This window comes from Sparus aurata, chromosome 23 (assembly GCF_900880675.1).
Source record: "Sparus aurata chromosome 23, fSpaAur1.1, whole genome shotgun sequence".
Lineage (NCBI taxonomy): Eukaryota > Metazoa > Chordata > Actinopteri > Spariformes > Sparidae > Sparus > Sparus aurata.
Genome location: NC_044209.1, coordinates 11,377,456 through 11,395,579, shown reverse-complemented (window position 1 = coordinate 11,395,579; position 18,124 = coordinate 11,377,456). Strand labels below are relative to the sequence as shown.

The 18,124-nt window shown below is 41.9% G+C and overlaps 1 protein-coding gene, 2 long non-coding RNA genes and 2 other non-coding genes across 9 annotated transcripts; 2 read left to right on the top strand and 3 right to left on the bottom strand.

The window, feature by feature from the left end:
* The first annotated feature begins 38 nt into the window (after positions 1–38).
* LOC115574952 (uncharacterized) lies at positions 39–3,965 on the top strand. Of its 3 annotated transcripts, XR_003982597.1 has the most exons (5): positions 98–378; positions 1,086–1,174; positions 2,003–2,085; positions 3,134–3,190; positions 3,359–3,965. It is a non-coding gene; the product is annotated as an uncharacterized LOC115574952 (long non-coding RNA). The 3 variants fall into 3 exon arrangements; XR_003982596.1 differs by having other exon boundaries at positions 39–378; positions 1,086–2,085; XR_003982595.1 differs by lacking the exon at positions 2,003–2,085 and having other exon boundaries at positions 108–378.
* Positions 3,966–5,557: 1,592 nt separating this feature from the next.
* On the top strand, positions 5,558–16,277 carry fbf1 (Fas binding factor 1). Of its 3 annotated transcripts, none has more exons than XM_030408912.1 (31): positions 5,558–6,065; positions 6,182–6,212; positions 7,011–7,058; positions 7,177–7,222; positions 7,310–7,379; positions 7,468–7,515; positions 7,621–7,747; positions 7,870–7,950; positions 8,382–8,525; positions 8,630–8,762; positions 9,067–9,218; positions 9,304–9,397; positions 9,475–9,930; positions 10,254–10,319; positions 10,408–10,478; positions 10,722–10,928; positions 11,024–11,073; positions 11,157–11,204; positions 11,296–11,418; positions 11,717–11,817; positions 12,018–12,224; positions 13,195–13,302; positions 13,496–13,635; positions 13,759–13,877; positions 13,973–14,095; positions 14,177–14,353; positions 14,555–14,731; positions 14,826–14,963; positions 15,055–15,154; positions 15,278–15,408; positions 16,091–16,277. In XM_030408912.1, exons 1-31 carry the CDS (start codon positions 6,063–6,065, stop codon positions 16,172–16,174), a joined length of 3,603 nt encoding a protein of 1,200 aa, XP_030264772.1. In that variant the 5' UTR covers positions 5,558–6,062; the 3' UTR covers positions 16,175–16,277. The 3 variants fall into 3 exon arrangements, with proteins under 3 accessions (XP_030264772.1, XP_030264773.1, XP_030264771.1); XM_030408913.1 differs by having other exon boundaries at positions 11,021–11,073; positions 15,284–15,408; XM_030408911.1 differs by having other exon boundaries at positions 11,021–11,073.
* Positions 15,982–17,839, bottom strand: LOC115576350 (uncharacterized). The gene is made up of 5 exons (XR_003982827.1): positions 17,678–17,839; positions 17,276–17,339; positions 17,024–17,091; positions 16,771–16,832; positions 15,982–16,578 (listed from the first exon to the last, which is right to left on the bottom strand). It is a non-coding gene; the product is annotated as an uncharacterized LOC115576350 (long non-coding RNA).
* On the bottom strand, positions 16,666–16,735 carry LOC115576441 (small nucleolar RNA R38). Its single transcript, XR_003982847.1, has one exon. It is a non-coding gene; the product is annotated as a small nucleolar RNA R38 (small nucleolar RNA).
* On the bottom strand, positions 16,909–16,982 carry LOC115576442 (small nucleolar RNA SNORD49). The gene has a single exon (XR_003982849.1). It is a non-coding gene; the product is annotated as a small nucleolar RNA SNORD49 (small nucleolar RNA).
* Positions 17,840–18,124: the final 285 nt, after the last annotated feature.

The following is an 18,124-nucleotide window of genomic DNA, read 5'->3' as shown; positions in this document are numbered from 1 at the left end:
GGCGTGCTGTGCTGACGACATGGTGGCGAGGTTTGTTGTTTTCAGAATAGAAACACACAGCATGCTCTGTTTACCTCCTAGTCCTACCAGCGAGATCCAACCCCCCTCCTTGATCCTGGCTAATCCTCTGAGCTAATCTCCCCAATCATAAGTCAGAGCCAAGACGAAAGACAGGAATAGTCAAGATTGTTACACCACAAAACTCTGCCTTTTACCATTCAAGCCTTTTCGATGGGAGGAGAGGTCTCAGAGCTCTAAATCGCCGTCAGTCCCCAAAGGCAGGAGGTCCTTTGGGAGTGGGACCATGTGCACCACTCTGGCAGTCCTGACCACCATCGCTCTCATCCTGCGGCATAAATTCTCCAACAAAATCCAGCCGTGAGTACAGATCTTGACGAACTCTTGTGATTTATAAGCAGACATTTGGTACTAGTACCTAGAACCATTTCATTGTTTACTCACTCAGAACCAACATCAGACTGGGTGAACAATGAAATAACTCTATTTTCAACAACGCAGGCTCTAAAATAGAAGTTCAACATGGACTATATAAATTCAACAGCTTGAGTCTTGTGAGAAAAGCGTTAAATTCATGAAGGATAGACCAAATATGGACCCACATACAAGTGCATGTCTGTTTCATGTGTGGGAGAGTGCGGGAGGTCGGGTGAGACGCATCTAGTCCATTGATTTGAAATCACTCCTGTGATTATTTTAGATCTCGCCTCAAGCAGCAGCATGTGGATTAAGTGGCTCGATACATAACAACAGTGTATTCCAGTTTTCTAATGGAGGGATGAATGGAGGAGAAAGTATCAGAGCTCTTGAGCTCATGGCTGCTAATTGACGCAAAGTGCAATCTACTCGGCCCGCAGGCCTGCTTATCCTCTCACACAGCGATGGCAAACAATACCTTGTGGCGACAGCACTGCGGAGCATGGCAACAGCTAGTTTACACTATTATGAGCTAATAAACAGCAAAAACCTCGCCCTTACGTCCTTTACCTGTTTCCAGATAACTGTGTGTTATAGTAGGCACTGTGATGATTAATGTGGAGTATTCTGTTCCGGATCAACCATTCCAGGCAGAAAGAGGCTGCTGAGAAAGATGTGCCATACACGAAGAGCAATGGAGCGGCAGAAAACCAAAAATGACAACAGTGAGCATCCCGGGGTGAGGACACACAAACAGTCAAGCTTAATAAAAACAGTCTGAGTCATTGTAATGTACAACATGAGAATTAAAAGGGTTCTTTTTAAGTATTTTTAAGTCAGTGCATTGATGGCCAGCTAAACTGGCACAATTGTAAACGGATAGGTTTTATGACTATGACGTGTTGACTATTTTTTACATTAATACCAATTTCCAATCAGTGAGATTAGTGAGATATAACATTTACAATATAGTTTTAGATATTATTTTGTTGATAAACCCACAATTCCATAAATGCAAAAGGAGACGGGCTCAGAATCTTGAGGATGCCATGTCCACTGCCCTCCACTCAGTCCCTACACACCTTAACAATAAGAACAGCTGCATCATTATGCTGTTCATTGATTTCCACTCAGCATTTGATACAATCTTAGAGGCCGCTCTTTTGCGTTTTCATGCGAAAACGCACATGTATTGCATCATTTTGGCCAACCATCCACACGGATCCTGAAAACGCAGCGACTGAAAATGCACTTTTTTGAAAACGGGTCTCAGGGTGGAAAAATCCAAAACTGCAGCCCTCCCGTTCTCGTGTGGACGGCGAATCCGCATACTTTCCAAAACGATGATGCCATCGCCCCACCCCGCTTAACGCTCTGGGCTTGAGTACCACATTCAGCAATTGTATATTGGACTTCCTCACACACAGATCCCAAACAGGTCGACTGGCAGCCACACCTACCTAAAGAAACATAAAGATGATATTGGTATGGCCTACTGAGTGTTGGACTCCAAAGCAGTGACAGACAGGTGTGTAGATGCAAAAAATGTTTATTCTCTTGAGTCAAGGAACAAAAGATGTCCGGCAAGGCAGGCCGGGAAACTCCAGCGACAGGAAGGCGCTCAGGCATGGGGCAAAAACAGGAACTCAGGTAACGAGGCAGCGAGGTACACAGAATTGAAAAAACACACGAGGAAAAGAACACGTCAATTGGAATTATCTGGCAGGGGTGCAGACCAGAAGTTTTATGGAGGTAGTGATGAGTTGGCTGCATGTGTGCCTCATCAGCCAAGCCCTGCAGAGGGGGAAGAACAAGGAGGCGGGGAAAACAGACAGGGCAAAGACACACAAAACACTGAGCCCTCACAGCGATATAAAGAAAAGTCAAGTTTCAACATATTTATGGTTTGCAGAAATGTCCATTACCAACATTTATTCTGGTGACTGGATTGGAAAAAAAAGAGCTAGACAGACATTCAAACTCTATGTGAAATGAGTGTAGTACCCTTTTAAGAATATAAACCTTGTGCTTCACCTTTAGCGATAGGATAGCAGAATTCTGGCAATCAGCTAATGCTAAGTTCAATCAAACCTTAAGTTGTGCATTCTGTATAAAGCCCTGCATATGTTCCCCAAAACTGTGGGTCACATTGGTGAGAAAGAGACATGAGAACATCCAAACAGACTAAGAGACGCTGACAGTGATGTGGAAGTGGTGTGCATGTCGTGTGTGTGTCATTTTGGTAAGGGAAGTTTACAGAAGGGGCTCCAGACGAGGGGAGAAAGTGGAGCAGTGGAGCATGTTACAGAGGCACAGATGCATGAAGAGCAAAGACGCCTGCCCCACATTTAGCTTTTAAGTATTCACTGCTACACTGCTAATACTAAATGATTCAGAGGCAAAACAACAATCCATCATCTCTTTGGATGGGTTCTTATAAATACACTACCTCCCTACAGCCACGTAGTGGAGTTCAGCTGTGAAATATCTCAAAGTAACAAACTAAGCGACTGTTGTACCTGCAGATCGCAGCCTTTGACGTGTTATCTTCCTCCCGTTATCTGATTACATTTTCATGGAGGCAGGCGTATTCAGCTGAGTCAGAGTGATTAATTCTCTTGTGAATGGATATTTTCCTACATCATTCATGACTGTGCATGTTTGCTTTGTCTCCCATTGTGCTCCTCCTCCCATGCAGACATGAACTAAGATCAGAGTTGGCTCAAGTCTCAGCCTCAAGTCTGGTGAGCATCAGGTGAGCTTCATTTGCTAGGGTTGGTTTTGAATTAACCAGAAAACAAATGTCTTATAAAATAGCTTGTCAGAGAAAAAAATAAATAAAAATTGTCAAATGTGCGTTTCCTAATCGACTTTGAAATCAACTTACCATGATTTGTTGTTGTCTTTTTCGTTTTTTTTTCAGTCAGCATCTGCTATCAAGACTCTTTTCCCTGGATACTACAGGAGAAACTTCCCTTTATCGCTTTGTTGTTTTCTGTCATTGATCAGATTCTGATTCATGTGCACTTGACAGCTCACGCCAAGACTCCCACCGGGATTAAAAATAAATAAATAAATACAAATGTGGGCTTGAAAAACAATGAGGCCTGTATGTGTCCTGCATATGCTCTCATTACTGAGCCAGGAAACAGCGGCCGAGTGAATTCTGAGAAGATGTAGCCCGACAAATGCTCTGTTTTCCTCGGAAAAAACTGAATTAACAACGTTGTTTTCTGTCTCAGAACAGATGTGATAAAGGTTTAAAGTGATAGAACATGTTCTGTGCCTCCACATGAAATCTAGCTATGATTATTTCTTTGATTTTCAGTTTTGCTTGCTTTTAAAGTGATTTGGTTTATGTATGAGGATAGGATCTTCTCGTCAGATCTTGTATTAAGTGACCTGATTTCTTCTGCAATAGGGGTTGAAGCCGTGTTGTATCGTATATGGCCATTCTTTGAATCCCTTAAAGGTTTATGTTGATCTCACAGGAAAAAACCCACTGATTAAATAAAAAAAAAGGAAATGCATGTGTGTGCTGTTGCATGCTTTTGAATGTCAATGAAGAGTAACTGCTTTTTTGACTTAGCAAAAAGCTGTATATTTTTCCTATGATAAGCTAATGTCAGTGAAGCATTTATTTTCCACTTCACTACAGGCCACCTTAGTTTGAAATGGTCAGTTTTGCTTCCTGACAACACATATTTGGTTGCACACTGTTAGAATGTCATGGTGGGTATGGCTGACGTATGTGTGAGGGACCCACAGATTGTTGAGCACTAGTATTGTTGATTTCTTTGAGTTAGCATGTGTGCTTCAGTTTCTGCAAAGAGAACAAACTGATTAACGCAGAATCAAAAATCTCCAGCACATCAAAGACAACATCGCTGCCTGCCCAGAACCTCACCGGTATGGCATTCATAACTGATAGATCCACAGAGGATGCCATATCCACTGCTCTCCCCTCTTGACACAGCTTAAGAATACGAACAGCTGCATCATTATGCTGTTTGTTGGTTTCCGCTCAGCATTCAGTACAATCCCACTAACGTTCTCAGCTCGAGTACCACATTCTACAATTGGATAATGGACTTCCTCACAAAAAGATCCCCGGATAGTTCGACTAACAGGCGCACACCTCTAATTTAGAACAGCATTTCTGCCAGGATATTTACTTCACAAACAATATTCAGTTTATAAAAGTTTTTTTTTTTTCCTTTCTATTGAAAAAAAGGGGTTTATAAACTGCTTTACAGTCTTCAGTGAACTCAAACAACAAAACCCTCCTCATGGTTATCTACAAAATCCCACAAGAAGAACAAGAAGATGAAGCCGTGTCATGCATAAAAAAATCTAATTCATGCACACTCAGGCAACTTTATCACAGTGAGAGTTACTTAAAACAAAACTTGCGTGAACATCACTGAGCAGCTCAAGTCCATCAGACATTTTGTGCTGGTTTATCTTTCAATGAATTGTACAGTGGAAATTCTGTGTGTACAAATTTGTGGTCAAAGAGGATGTTTACAGACGGTCAACCTACACCACCCCCTCACAGCCACAAGTAAACAAAATATTCTTTCGTGCACAGGGCAGAACTTTTAAACAGAGGTTGTCTGCTTGTTCACCGTGGCCCTGGGGCAAGCTGTTTTGACGTAGTGATTGTGACATAGTATAGAAAGATCTAGTCATTTTGGCATCTTATACAGTCTCTGGGTGAGGCTGTTTTGTGACATCGGGAAGCAGAGGAGGGAAGACTGTTAAAAAAAGGCAGTTTGCTTACAGGAGCTATCATTGCACTGATTAGGAGCAACATCTGGCCTCCACCTCACTGAATTAAACATAGGCTGAAGAAGATGAATTATTCAGCCCTTCAGTTTTGCTCCATCTGATTTGCTTTGACTGTTCCTTTAAGCTCTGGTGCCACCTGCTGGTAAAACCCTTTCCAATTTTTTTATTTCGCAAAGTGACAAGCAGGCAAAGATGTCCAAGGCAGTCCGAAACGTACAACTCCATTAATTAAACACAGCACAAACCAAAATTCTTATCTTAAAACGTGTTTCCATATAGGGTACTTTAAAAACTACTCTACCCAAAATGCAATGCGAACTGTAAACAGGAACTGGCTGTCTCGCGCCGGTTGGTGACGTCGCCACTGCAGTTAATATCTCAAAGATAGATGCTTCTACTTGAGTTTTGCTTCGTGTGCAGCTCAAAGCGAAACTTTAATTCATTAAGTTTGTTTCAGACGACTGTATGAGCGTAATTGTGCACGTTTGGCTAACGTACAGCCTTGTCCGTGTAAGCTATAGTGAGGTTAGTGTGCAGCGGCGGAGTAGTTCGCTTCAATGTTGATGTATCTCGAGTTAACAGGCTAATTTACAAAAGGCTAATTTAAAAAAGAAATATCCGTCGCGACTGAGCACGGCTGTATTAAAGCATAAAACAGTACGAAATGTATATATGCGCCCGTTAAGACAGTCATGTGATATATGTATTAGCGGCATGCTGACTGGTAACAACACAGTGGTTACCAATGGAGACAGGAGACGCCTAATCTGATTTGTTAGCTAGGTCAGCTAGCTAGCTATCGTCTCTCAACGTTTAACACAAAGGATAGATTCATCATGGTGAGTGGAATAATCCCAACATTTTCACTATTTGATAGTGTAAATAGGATTCTTTGAAACGCTATATACATAACCCTGTTAAACACAGCAGCTCAACGTTTCTCTGCTGTCTACAGGCTACTAAGCAGAAGGGCAAGCCATCAAAAAGTAAGTTCCTAAGGTGTTATTTTAATGTTGTGCTACATAGGTTTGTGCTGTAACAGTTTACTTTGCAGAATGCACAAAAATCACAAGTTTGTCTCATCGGTGCTCTATCTGCAGAGCCAGGAATCATGTGGATCATCCCTGAATCAGTGCAGAGAAACAAGCAATGAGGCAAATTAACAAATAAAATTACAACAAAGATCTTCAAAGTAGTGAAGCTACAAAATGCTAGTAATACAGCATTACAGTGTCAGCATTATCAGAATGGAAAGTATGTATATAGAGATCAAGGCTACATAATAGGGGTCAACTGATATGCCTTTTAGAGGGCTGATACCGATAATGATTATTAAAAAATAAGGAAACAACAAAAGACCCAGATATATGGGACAGATATTCATTTGCTGTAAAAAAAATAAATTAAAAAAAAGTCTTTTTTGAACAACCAGTAATGAACTGGTGACTGTTATTAAGTAAAATTTCCACCTACTTTACCTGAGTATTTCCTGCTAATTTATACTTCCTCTCCACAACACTTGTTTGATAATTTTATTTACTATTATCTTTGTAGATTCAGATAATTCAGTGTTTATTCAGTGGTTTATTCATCTGTTACCAATCAGTTGTGCGGGCTAAACACTGTGAGTATGCTGCATCAGAGCTAAAGTAGCACATATAAAATATTCTGACAGCGATTACCAAAGGCCGATAATCAGTCTATCCCTACTAGTCAAAGTGAATAAGGTGTATCTAGGTATCTGTTGCTCACATGTAAAGTCTGTGCCCTAATGGTTTCCCAAGGTTCATTCGGAGATGACGATTTGTTTGACAGCTTATTTGAAGATACAAGTAAGCAACCAGTTCTGCCATTTTTTTAACTAAACAGTATTACTGTTATCATTGTGGTGTCATTTAACTGTGAATGGTTTGTGCATTATAATATTTTTATGAACAATTTACACACCAGAACCGCCAGTCAGGGGGAGGGCAACTCGCGGTGGACCACTGAATCGGTACGAGAAAATCAAGTGTTACATACCATTAATTATAAATTATAACTCCTGCTGTTTGTGAGTTACATACTTTTTTCTTCTTTCCAGCTCCTCTGCCACTGATAACATATTCAGTATGCTAGCAGAGGAGGTTGGGAAGGATGGTGGGGACTCTAAGGTATGTGGAGGACAATTTCAAAAAGGCATATAGATGCATGTGTAATAATTTTATTGTGCCTTTTTTAATATTTTCTATTTTGTCCAAGGACTCAGATGTCTCGGCAGCAGATCCCAATGACATCCTAAAGAACATGGTGGGATTTTATAAACCATGGAAATGCACACACAGCTTTGTAGTAGTCTGTAAATAGTCCCAGGTCCACTCACAGTGCCTGTTGTTTTTTTCTTTACTTGTTCAGGACTTAGATGATATGGATGCTGACCTTTTTGCTCCAATAAAGAAGCCCAGCTCAGCTCCTGCACAAACAAATCCGTTTGGTAATGAAGGGCCAAAGAAACAAAGAGATGAAAAACTGGATGGAGCAGGTAATTAAAGTGCACTTGCATTAATCATTTTGTCATTATTTAGCCTCAGATTATTACCAGCTTTGAGGTTGACATTGATAACAGCAGATAAAGTGAGCCTTGTCTCCTCTCTCTTTCCTCAGAGGAAGGCCCCAAAGGAGGGAAGAAACCGAACTCTGCACCTTCGTCTACTGCACAAAACTACAAGAAGTTCACTTTCTCTGGTGAGTGAGCCTCCTCTCCCATCCATCTCTGAAGCTGTGCTTTATATATATGTCAACAGTTGTTTATTGACTTTACAGCTTTGTTTTGTTTTTCTTAAACTGCTGCATTAATGTAGATAGTGGTGACGATGATAAAGTTCTTGTTCAGACATCTCACATTAAAGGTACATTGGTAAAGATGTGTGTTTGACCTTTGACCTGTGTGGAATTGTATCAGTTTGTAGTTTCCGTGGGTGTCCGTGAGTAGACACAGAAATACCACACAAATGTACACATCTGGAGTAGGGATGTTCCATTATAATGGAAGTTTAAAGTTTGTGTGTACAATTTTTGTGAACTGTATCTCTCCATATAAAATGTCTCTTTGTCATTCACTGCTCTACAGTCTGTTGTCCAGAAGCAGTATATAAAGAATGTTATTCATGCTGCAGATCCAGACGACCCCCTGGCTGATCTACTTGATGACTTGCTCCCAGATGAAGTCAAGCCTGAGTCTAAACCAAGCATTCAGCGGGCCAAACCTGTAAAATCTGCACCATCTCCTGCATCATCTCATATCCTAAAGACGGAAACACGTGAGCCGCAATTTTTTATTTTATAACCTTTTTCCGTGAAATCAAACAAACATTTGAGTAATACATGCATGTGTGTTTTTTGTTTCGCATTTTGGTTTCGCCAGCTAAGGCAGCAAAGACTCGAGGTGACATTACATTTGATGATGATAAGGATGACCTAATGGATGTGCTCGGAATTGACAGGGAAAAAAACAATGCATCGAAAAAAGAGACTGCGCTTTGGTCCAACAAGGAAAGGTAACAGCTCTGTTTTCACTCTTACCGTCTCTCTCTTATTGCTGTCTTTATTTATAGTGCTCAAATGATAAATAATTACTGCTCTAGTGCTGTGGGCTCTGGGGTGCAGCTGAAAACAAAGCTAAACTCTGACAATGTATTATAAAGCAACATCTTTCAGCACCTGGCATGTTCTGTTCTTTGTTTTGTCTTCACTTTGCACATTTATGCTGAAATGGCCAACTCTCCCTGACTTCTTTTGTATCTTAACACAACACATCTTTTCTCCGTCCCCTTTTATCTTTGTTGTCTGCAACCTCATAAGTGAGGCCCCTATGAGAGCTCGGACCAGACTAGATGAGATTCTGGAGAGTTTGACGTCACCCCGTCTTCTGGAGCGACCTCCAACCGGCGAGAGGAAGGACCAGCCTCAGTCTTTAGAGAAGCAGCAACAAGAGAAGACCCCTGCTGTGAAAGGTAGAAGAGCACTTCAGCCCTCTGCCTTAGCATAGAGCTTTTGAAGACTGAAACATTTCAAGCTAATTTTGCTCCTGTTCATCAGACTCATTTTTAGAAGATGACCTCACATTTGGCTCCTATCAGCCCACGCTGGTATCCACGCCTGAAGGGCGCCAGTCCCGCAGACAGTCTGTCAGGTTTGTGTGTAGTTCAATCTTGATACTTTACAGTAAGCTTCACCATGTTAAACTTGACACTATTTCCTAATCATCAGATTTTCCACTGAGGATGTAAGTTCCCCAGAGAAGAAGCCTAAACCCTCCACCCTTCGACACCGAAACTCAGCTGACTGGTTAGGCCTCAAGACAGATGACGACCAAACCTTTCTAGATTTTGATGCCAGAGAAACCAAGCCTGCGACAGAGTCTCCGAAGACTCCCTCTTCTCCTGCTTCAGAGAGAAGACCCTCTCTGACTCCTAGCCACGCCACATCTGCTGCTAAAATGGCAGCAGACACCCGAGCTCCAACTGATAATATCACCAAACAAACCAAGCCGGAGGTTTCTAAAAGCCAGAAAAAAGAAGAGGAGGAGGAGGAGGAGGATGACTGGTTATCAAAAGTACTGAGCAAGAAGAAGGCTCTGTCAGTGTCAAACTCTGAGGCGAGAACATCCAAGCAGGAAGAGTCTTTAGGCCTGGGAGAAGAAGTGGATCTGGAGTCTACTGTAAGGTACAGTGGAGAGGGTTTGTTACAAGGCTTGAAAGTTGTTTTGAATGGTTACAAATATGGATGAATTTGATTATATACTCCTTGAAAAGTGTTTGATTTGCAAACTTAATTTGGTGTCTCATCGACACTCATTCTTCACATAAACCAAAAGTCTTTTAATATTCAAAATCAAATGATCCTCAGATCATATTTGTTGGTTTTCTAATGGCATTGAAATACAATCAGAGTTGAAGTGAACAACAGCAAAAGACAAAGTCAAACAACACATGGTGACAGGAGAAGCTTGTTTCTCAGTACTGAATGATAACTCACTCTTCTTACAGTCAACAAGTCCCATCACAGGCTCCTAAAGGCAGAGATGACACTCTTACATCTGTCAAGGAAACAAGGTAAGATATGTTTTTATTGTTTAAATCCGTTGGAACCATGAGTGATGGTTTTGCTCCTTTGTTTCATCCTCTTTTTTGTATTGTGCAGTGGCAGTTTTCTCGGACAGCCGAGCCCAACTGCTCACTCCACTCCTGTCAGAGAGAAGAGGACCACGCAAGGTATTTATCTCAGACTGCAGAGTGGTGACGAGGTGGTGAAATGCAAAATAATCACATTCTGCTCCTCTTATACAGATTCAATTCCTGCTTTCCTATCAACCCCACCACAGTCCCACTCTGTAGCTTCTAAGCATACACCTACCACCCAGCCTTACCTCCCCTCCACCTCAACACCCTCCTCACCAGCCTCTCTCCACGCTAAAGTAGACCTTGAACAAACTCCTGGTTCATTTCATCCCTCAGATAACCCTCCTCAAGCTTCTGGTCATTTGCCAGTCTCTGCTGCTAGCATTACGCACACCCAACCTCAGCCTCAGTCCCAACCGCACCACCTACCGTCCGAAAGGGGATCCAAGGTGCTGCGAGAGCCTGGTCAGGCCTCAGATGAAACCTCGCAACAGCTGCCGTTGCTCAATCCTGTGTCTGCTATGGTGCCCGGCTCTATCTGGAGTAGGTAGTCTTGGGGAAATCAGAAGTCATTTTAGATACCACTAATGTGAGCATGTGAATATGGCTATTTCTCATCTTTGTTTACTCTCCAGCAGTTCCACAACAAAACCAAATGCAGAATACATCAACTGCTGTCCAACAACAGGTAAGCGTGCTTCTCTATAATCAGGTTATCATGATGGAGGAGATCACATTTCATCTCTAATACCTTCCTTGACTTATGGACAGGTGACACTGTCAGCAGACAGTCTGCAGCAGCTGCTTCTACAACAACAGGTTAGGAATATAAAAGTCTCAACTTGCAGATATATTCAACTTGGCATTTATTATCTGGTTTGTTCTTGACTTGCTGGCTCTTCTCTTAAAGATGATGCAGTCTCAGTTGCTGAGTATGGGGGATGCAGGGTTCCTGCAGAGACTGAAAGAGAGAGAGCAGCAACCCATTGATTATCAAGCGTTACAGGCTCGCATCATCCAGCTGGAGGGACAGGTATGTTGTAGCAGAACATGAGAGCTTTATGTTTGTATGTATATCTTCGTATGGATAAGAGAGCTGCAGCAATTAGTCCTTCAAAAAGAAAATTATGGCAACAATTTTGACTGGTCAAGCCTTTTTTCAAGCAAAAATGACAAACATTTGCTGGTTCCAGCTTTTTAAATGTCAGGGTTTGATGCTTTTCTGTCTCATTTATGAAAGTGAATGTGAAAGTGAGTATTTGGGTTCTGGGAAAAATAAGCTTCCCTCTATATACTTACACAATCTCACCCTCCTTTGTGTCATTTTCAAGGTGAGGACTCTGCAGCTGGAGCGAGACCAAAGCCAAATGTTGCTCGAGAATGTCCAGCAGCGGCATAAACAGGACATGGAAATCATGGAGAACGCACACAAGTAGTTAAACACACACACTCACACATACTCACACTCACACATACACACACACACACACACACACACACACACACACGCTCTGTTGTGCAAATGTGTACTTCCTGTGTACATATTTAACATGCATAATGCAGTATTCCCTGTACTTCAGGCAGCTTATGTGCATGTGCATTCTTAAGACATACTGTTCTGTGCACATCCAGGGCTCGCGTGAAGCTGCTCGAGGAATCGGCAGCCCAGAGGGAGACACAAACGCGGCAGGAGTGTGAAGACCTAATGGAACGGCTGGCCGCAGTAACACGATCGGCCGAGCAGGAACGCTCGGAGCTGCAGGCTCAGTACCAGCGCAAACTGGCACAGACCCAGCAGGACAGAGACCGCGAGGTGGAGAGACTCAGAGACCTCCAGAGGTACAACTTTACTATAGTGATAGACTGATTCCGTAACAATAGCATCAGGTATACCGAAGTATGACATTTATTGAACAATTATAATGTACTGACTGAAAAGTTTTCATTTAAATAAAATACATACAAAGCAACAATTTATAAAAATGCTCTCAGGTTTGTTGTATGTATTTCACAGGGACAGTACATGTTAATGCACATGTAAATAAGCCAGAATTAGCCAGCAGGCTGCTTTTTAACTATACTGCACTAAAGGTGTAAATATGGCAGCTTAAAATCAAGAAACAAGTTCAAAACAAAAGTCATGATGTTAGGGATGAGATCATTTCCACAACCAATTATTTGTACTTTAAGTTTATGTCAAAATTGACATTAAATCCATTTTATAAATGAGGCCCCTGTTTTTGACAGCTCAGATCACTTGGATTAAAGGTGCAATATGCAAGAATTTTAGAAAAGAGAACATTCACAGAATAACAGTTTTAACATTATGCTGTCCACATATAATGTTGGAGAGATCTTCAGGCATGCTAACCAGCTAATTCGGGCCCATCCTGCTCCAAAGAGCCCTTGTTAGTGGTGCACCATGCTCAAAAGCTCACTGTTAGTACTGCTAACTGAATTGCTAACTGAATTGCTAACTGAATTGCTAACTGAGCTAACGATCTAACGGCACCCACAGTTAGCTAGTTAGATATAACTGAATGCAGCTTAATGTTTGCTTACATCAGGGATCTGATCCAAGAGGCAGGTTTACCGAGTTATCTGGAGGAAACTAACTGAGTAATACTCAGAATCAACTGATCATCCTTGACTGTAAAAGGGATTTTACTTGACTTTACTTACTACTTTTTATTAGTCAGATAACTCAGTAGATAACTAATTGAAGTCCCAGAATGAGCATAAAATGTTCTATGATTACACTGAATAAAGACCTCTGATGACCATATATTTCTCCCACTTTGCTGTCAAGGAAATCTATTTTGGAAATGAAGAAAGACCATGAGGACCAGGTCAAGAGACTGAAGAAGTTAAAGGACGAGGAGATTGATGCAGTTACAAGCGCAACATCTCAGACCAGGTAAGAAGTCATCCAAGGACACCAGTCCCATTTACAATAATACCAGTACTTATACACTTGACATGTGCTGATAAGTCCATGATATACAGAATTATTCTTTTTCATTTAATTTTCTTTATCTAAACAGATTTCCCAACCAATCTTGGTAAGAATTTCAGAGATTTTATCAGTGTGTCTATCGTTCTGTGTCCAGGTCTCTTACAGTGGTGATTGAGCAGATGGAGCAGTTTACCTCTCGGCTCGGAGAGCTTTCTTCTCGGGTGGAGAGCACACATGACCACACAGCTCATGGCCTTGAGCAGGGGGCACGGCACAGAGATGAGCAGCATCGAGGTACCTCACACAGACACATGCACACACTTTGTACAAATAGGTCAAGATACAAGCTGTCCAATAGCCTGCTGTAGTTTGGTATCACATTTGCAAGTGGGTTAAGGTCGTTTTCTAATGTATTAGTGATGCAGGACCGTCTGGCCCAGCAGCAGAAGGCCATGGCGGAGGAGAGAGCTTACCTCAAGGAAATCATTTCCAAGATGGACATTCAGCTCAGTGAGCAGCAGAGACAGCTTGAGAAGGTTGGGGTGAAACTGGGCTTTAAAAATAGACATTTTAAATAAAAATTGATGCTTTTCCTGAGACTGAGGACAGCATTTTGTTATGTACACCTCAGGAACGCTGGAAAATGACAGCAGAGCAGGCCAAGGCGGAGTCCACCCAAAGAGGCCTGGAGGAAGAGCGGCGTGCCCTCAGCATGCAGATCAACATCGAGAGGGAGGAGCTGGAAAGGGCCAAGGTGAAGCTGATGAACATCCACATGTCAGTGCTGGCAGAGGACAAGTGCTCTACCTTACTGTCTGTCTCTCATCTCCATCAGAGCGCGTTACTGGAGGAGCAGAAGACAGTGATGCAGCATTGCGCCGAGGAGAGGAGGAAGCTTGCAGCAGATTGGGCCCACTTCCACGCCATGGAGAAGCAGAGGCACGAGAGGGCTGAGCGGGAGGTCAGCAGTCTGTTAGAGAAGAGAGAGGGCTCCATCATCAGTCTGGCACAGGTGAGCTACAACAAAGAGAAAAGAGGCACATCCTAAATACTATTCTGTTAAACAAGTAGGTATATATTTCTTAAACTGTATATTGTTTTTTTGTTTAACACTAAATACAATGGGACACATTCATTAAATCAGTTTTTGAGCTCTCCAAGACACACGGGACCCTCAAAGACACATTAATCGAGTTTTCTGTTTCTTTTGTAGGAACAAGCCGACCTTAAGCTTCATACGGCAGAGCTGAAACAAAAAGAGATGGCTGTGAAACAGGAGAGAGAGACTCTGGAAAGACTAAGAGAAGAACTGGACAGAGAGAAAGAGAGAATCAGCAGCACGGCCTTGAGACTCAAGACGCGAGCCCAAGAGGTGGAGGCCTTCAGTAAGGTAAATTCAAAACCACAGGCTCTTTAACCTAGTTAGGTAGAGCTAGCTGGTTAGGTAAACAATATTTATTAATCCACCACACTGTTGTTCGCAGCTCGCTGCAGAGAAGCACGAGGAAGGAGAACGAGCGCTGCAGGAGGCAAAACGTACTGAGGCGGAGCATGCGGCGAGGCTAGCTAATATACATACACAGATAGAGCGGCTGAGGCAGCAGGAACAGCGGATCCTTCAGGTACGTGTGTGTCACAGGCTTTTTCTTTGCAAAAACGATGAACAATAAATTAAAAGTAACTGTAGTCTTAATTAAACATTTGTTATTTCAGGAGCGAATGCGGTTAAGTCACCTGCAGAAGGAGACAGAGCGTCTGAGACAAGACGGCCCAATTTCCTCTTTAGCACAAATGATTCCACCCATTTTATCAGGTCAGGTCAATTGTGGTTATTCAAAGTCTGTCATTAAATAATCACTCATACATAATATAGGTAATATTTAGAAAATAAAAAGGTTTGCTATTTTGACATATTTATATATACTCTTTTCTGTAGATGCAGGTTCACTGTTGCCAAACCCTGAGCTGACATCAACACTGAATGTTCCCCCTGCTGCTTCATTTGCCAACCCCCAGTCCATGGCTCTGCAGGCCAGCCTGGCTTTGTGGAGGTACACTGGAGAAAAGGTAACCAGTCAAGACACTTTGTGCTGAAGGTATAGGTGAAAGTCACATTATAACCTTGTGTCCCTTCATGGCTGTGCTCCAATACCTATACGACCATGCTGTTTGGTATACCAGAAAAATATCAAGTATGCCCCGAAAGAGTTTGTCAAATTCAGCGTGACACAGTCTGACCCACAATCCTCCACTCAGCATATTATAATGCATCACATTGACTGAGTCACCGAGAGAGCAAAGACACTCCAAATCCAAATGTGGTCAGAGCCCTCTTGGACTGTAGTTGTACATACTGAAATGTCAGGATGCGAGGACGTGAGACTGCGAGGCTAATACTATTAATCGACAGGCATGAAGACTACTAACATAAGATATAGTCCATCCCATATTTCTGTTTTGTGATTTGGGAGACTTATTTGTGACCCACAGGATTCTAGTAAGGTTTCATGACACCTGAATAGTCAGTCCCAACTATTTAAAAACAATGAAACCATTTCAAAAGAGACTGGAAACTGTACAATATACTACCAGTCTGACTTCAGATTTCATACCACAAATAATGCAAATGAGCACAGGTTAGTCAGTGTAGAACACATTTATTGTCAACATGCAGCTGAACAGCTTTTGTCAGAAGATGCCCAACATCATTTTGTTTCCATTTCTCATTACTTTGTTCTCCTGCACACAGGACCGTGAATACCTCCAGGAAGAGCAGATATTCTTGGACAATTTGAAGAAGAAATCTTACAGATCGTCCTTCAACACAGATTGACCAGCACATGCCTTAGCTGGAGTCATGTTACATTTCACGTGCTGGACACTTGAATTTTATTCGACATCTAATCTTTTTATTAAACTTTTTTTCTTAAGATCAACTGTGGTTTTCAGTTTGTTAAATATAACACATTTGTTAAAACTGTGGCGCAAACTTCCAGATCAGTCTCAAGCTGGTAACAGGCAAGTCATGTTTATTTGTATAGCGTAATTCAGACACAAGGCAACTCCAAGTGCTTTACAGGGGCATAAAAATGACATGACACACAATAAAAAATTGCATTAAAATACATTAAGTAGGAAGACTTCAAGAAACAAAACATTAGAAGAAATAGGAAAGTAGGCCAATATATCATAGGTTTAAGTCAGTGCAGTCCAATGCCACTTCCTTCCTGGTTTCATCTGCAAGTTAAAGAAAAGGGCAAATGTAGGTTAGTTTGACAGTAAAGTAATAGAAGCCATTATGAGTCAGCAAAACCTATTCTGCAGTCAAGCCTCAGGTTACCATAACTCCACACTGTAGTTCAGACAGGGATAACTTTTATCATCACTGGCTTGACTTTAATTATCCAGTGTCAGTCTTGCAGCATTTACCTGTTCAGCCCCTCTCGGTGCCCATGCGCCGTCTTATGGTCTCGCTATGCACATCTTGAGACCTGTGGGGAGACATGGTACATCTATATTATCATGTGTGCAGATTATTCCCATCTAAGATAAAAGGTGCGAAAGATTTCTCAGAACAGCTATTTCCATCGTCAGTTGTCGCATCAGACGGCACTTCCTATGCAGCAGTTTTCATCACTGAATCAATGGCAAGGCGGATCACAAGAAGCAGGATGGTACAAACCTTTTCACCATGATCCCATCCGTCTCTATGTGGCTGTCGACGTCAAGTGGGACAGACGAGCCATGAACCTGCAGCAACACATTTCATTAGTGATATGCACTCAACAGCACGTGATCACACACTCCAGTGTGCAGCAGGTCAGATACCATGGATTTCCACTCATGTTTTTTTTTTCAGACAGGGATAACAAACTCATCACGTGCACTGCAGAGACACCGGGGTGAAAAACATTACACCGTTTCTCGAGTTTACCTTTCATTATGATGTAGCCTTTGTTGGCAGGAAGATGAACCTCATTCCGTATCCGCCAGAGCTCCTGTGAAAATAAAATTAGGAATTAGATCTGTGATCACATACATGCTTACCAAGAGCAGGCCACGTTTCCTGCCAGTCCTTCCCTTAAGTTAACATTACAAGATAAAAAATGACATCTCAATTTAAAGTTATTAAGTAATTTATAATGTAATGTATGTATGCTCAATGACTTTTAAAACAAATCCCTTCCTCAAATCCAATTTATAACTTTTGCCCAGCATGGTCATCTTGCACGTGTTAGCCTCCTAGCTAAAAGCTACCAAGTTGGCATAGCTCATATAAAACCTCCTCCAGACCCCCACCCTCTCAAGTCTCATGAACTACTGGTTAAATAACTACCTGTTCAAGGCGGCTCATCCGCAGTAAACTCCATTTTCAGACTTAAATACATTATAAGACGTGGAATCGGCATGCTAGCGCGCCCCAACACAGGTCCGTGCTCCTGGTAACGAGAGAGAGCAAGAAGACCGGAACTCTCGCGTGATAATGGTTATATAGGTTGTTAACGTCACATCCCACGTGATTACTGACTGGGTGTGGTTAGAGTTCAACTTGTGTTTTGAATTGTTCGCCAAAGTATTTACACAAATAGGCTTCTATTCCAGACTACAGGACTAAATACTGATATAGCTGTAATTTAGACATACATATAAATGATTTAAGTTAAGATACAAATGTGATTATCATTTGAATAGGGCACATTTGCAGCAATAACCCCAACATGAAATGAACAAGTAATGTGAGAGGAATTACATTCAAGGGGCACTATGTAGTTTTGGAGAGGAG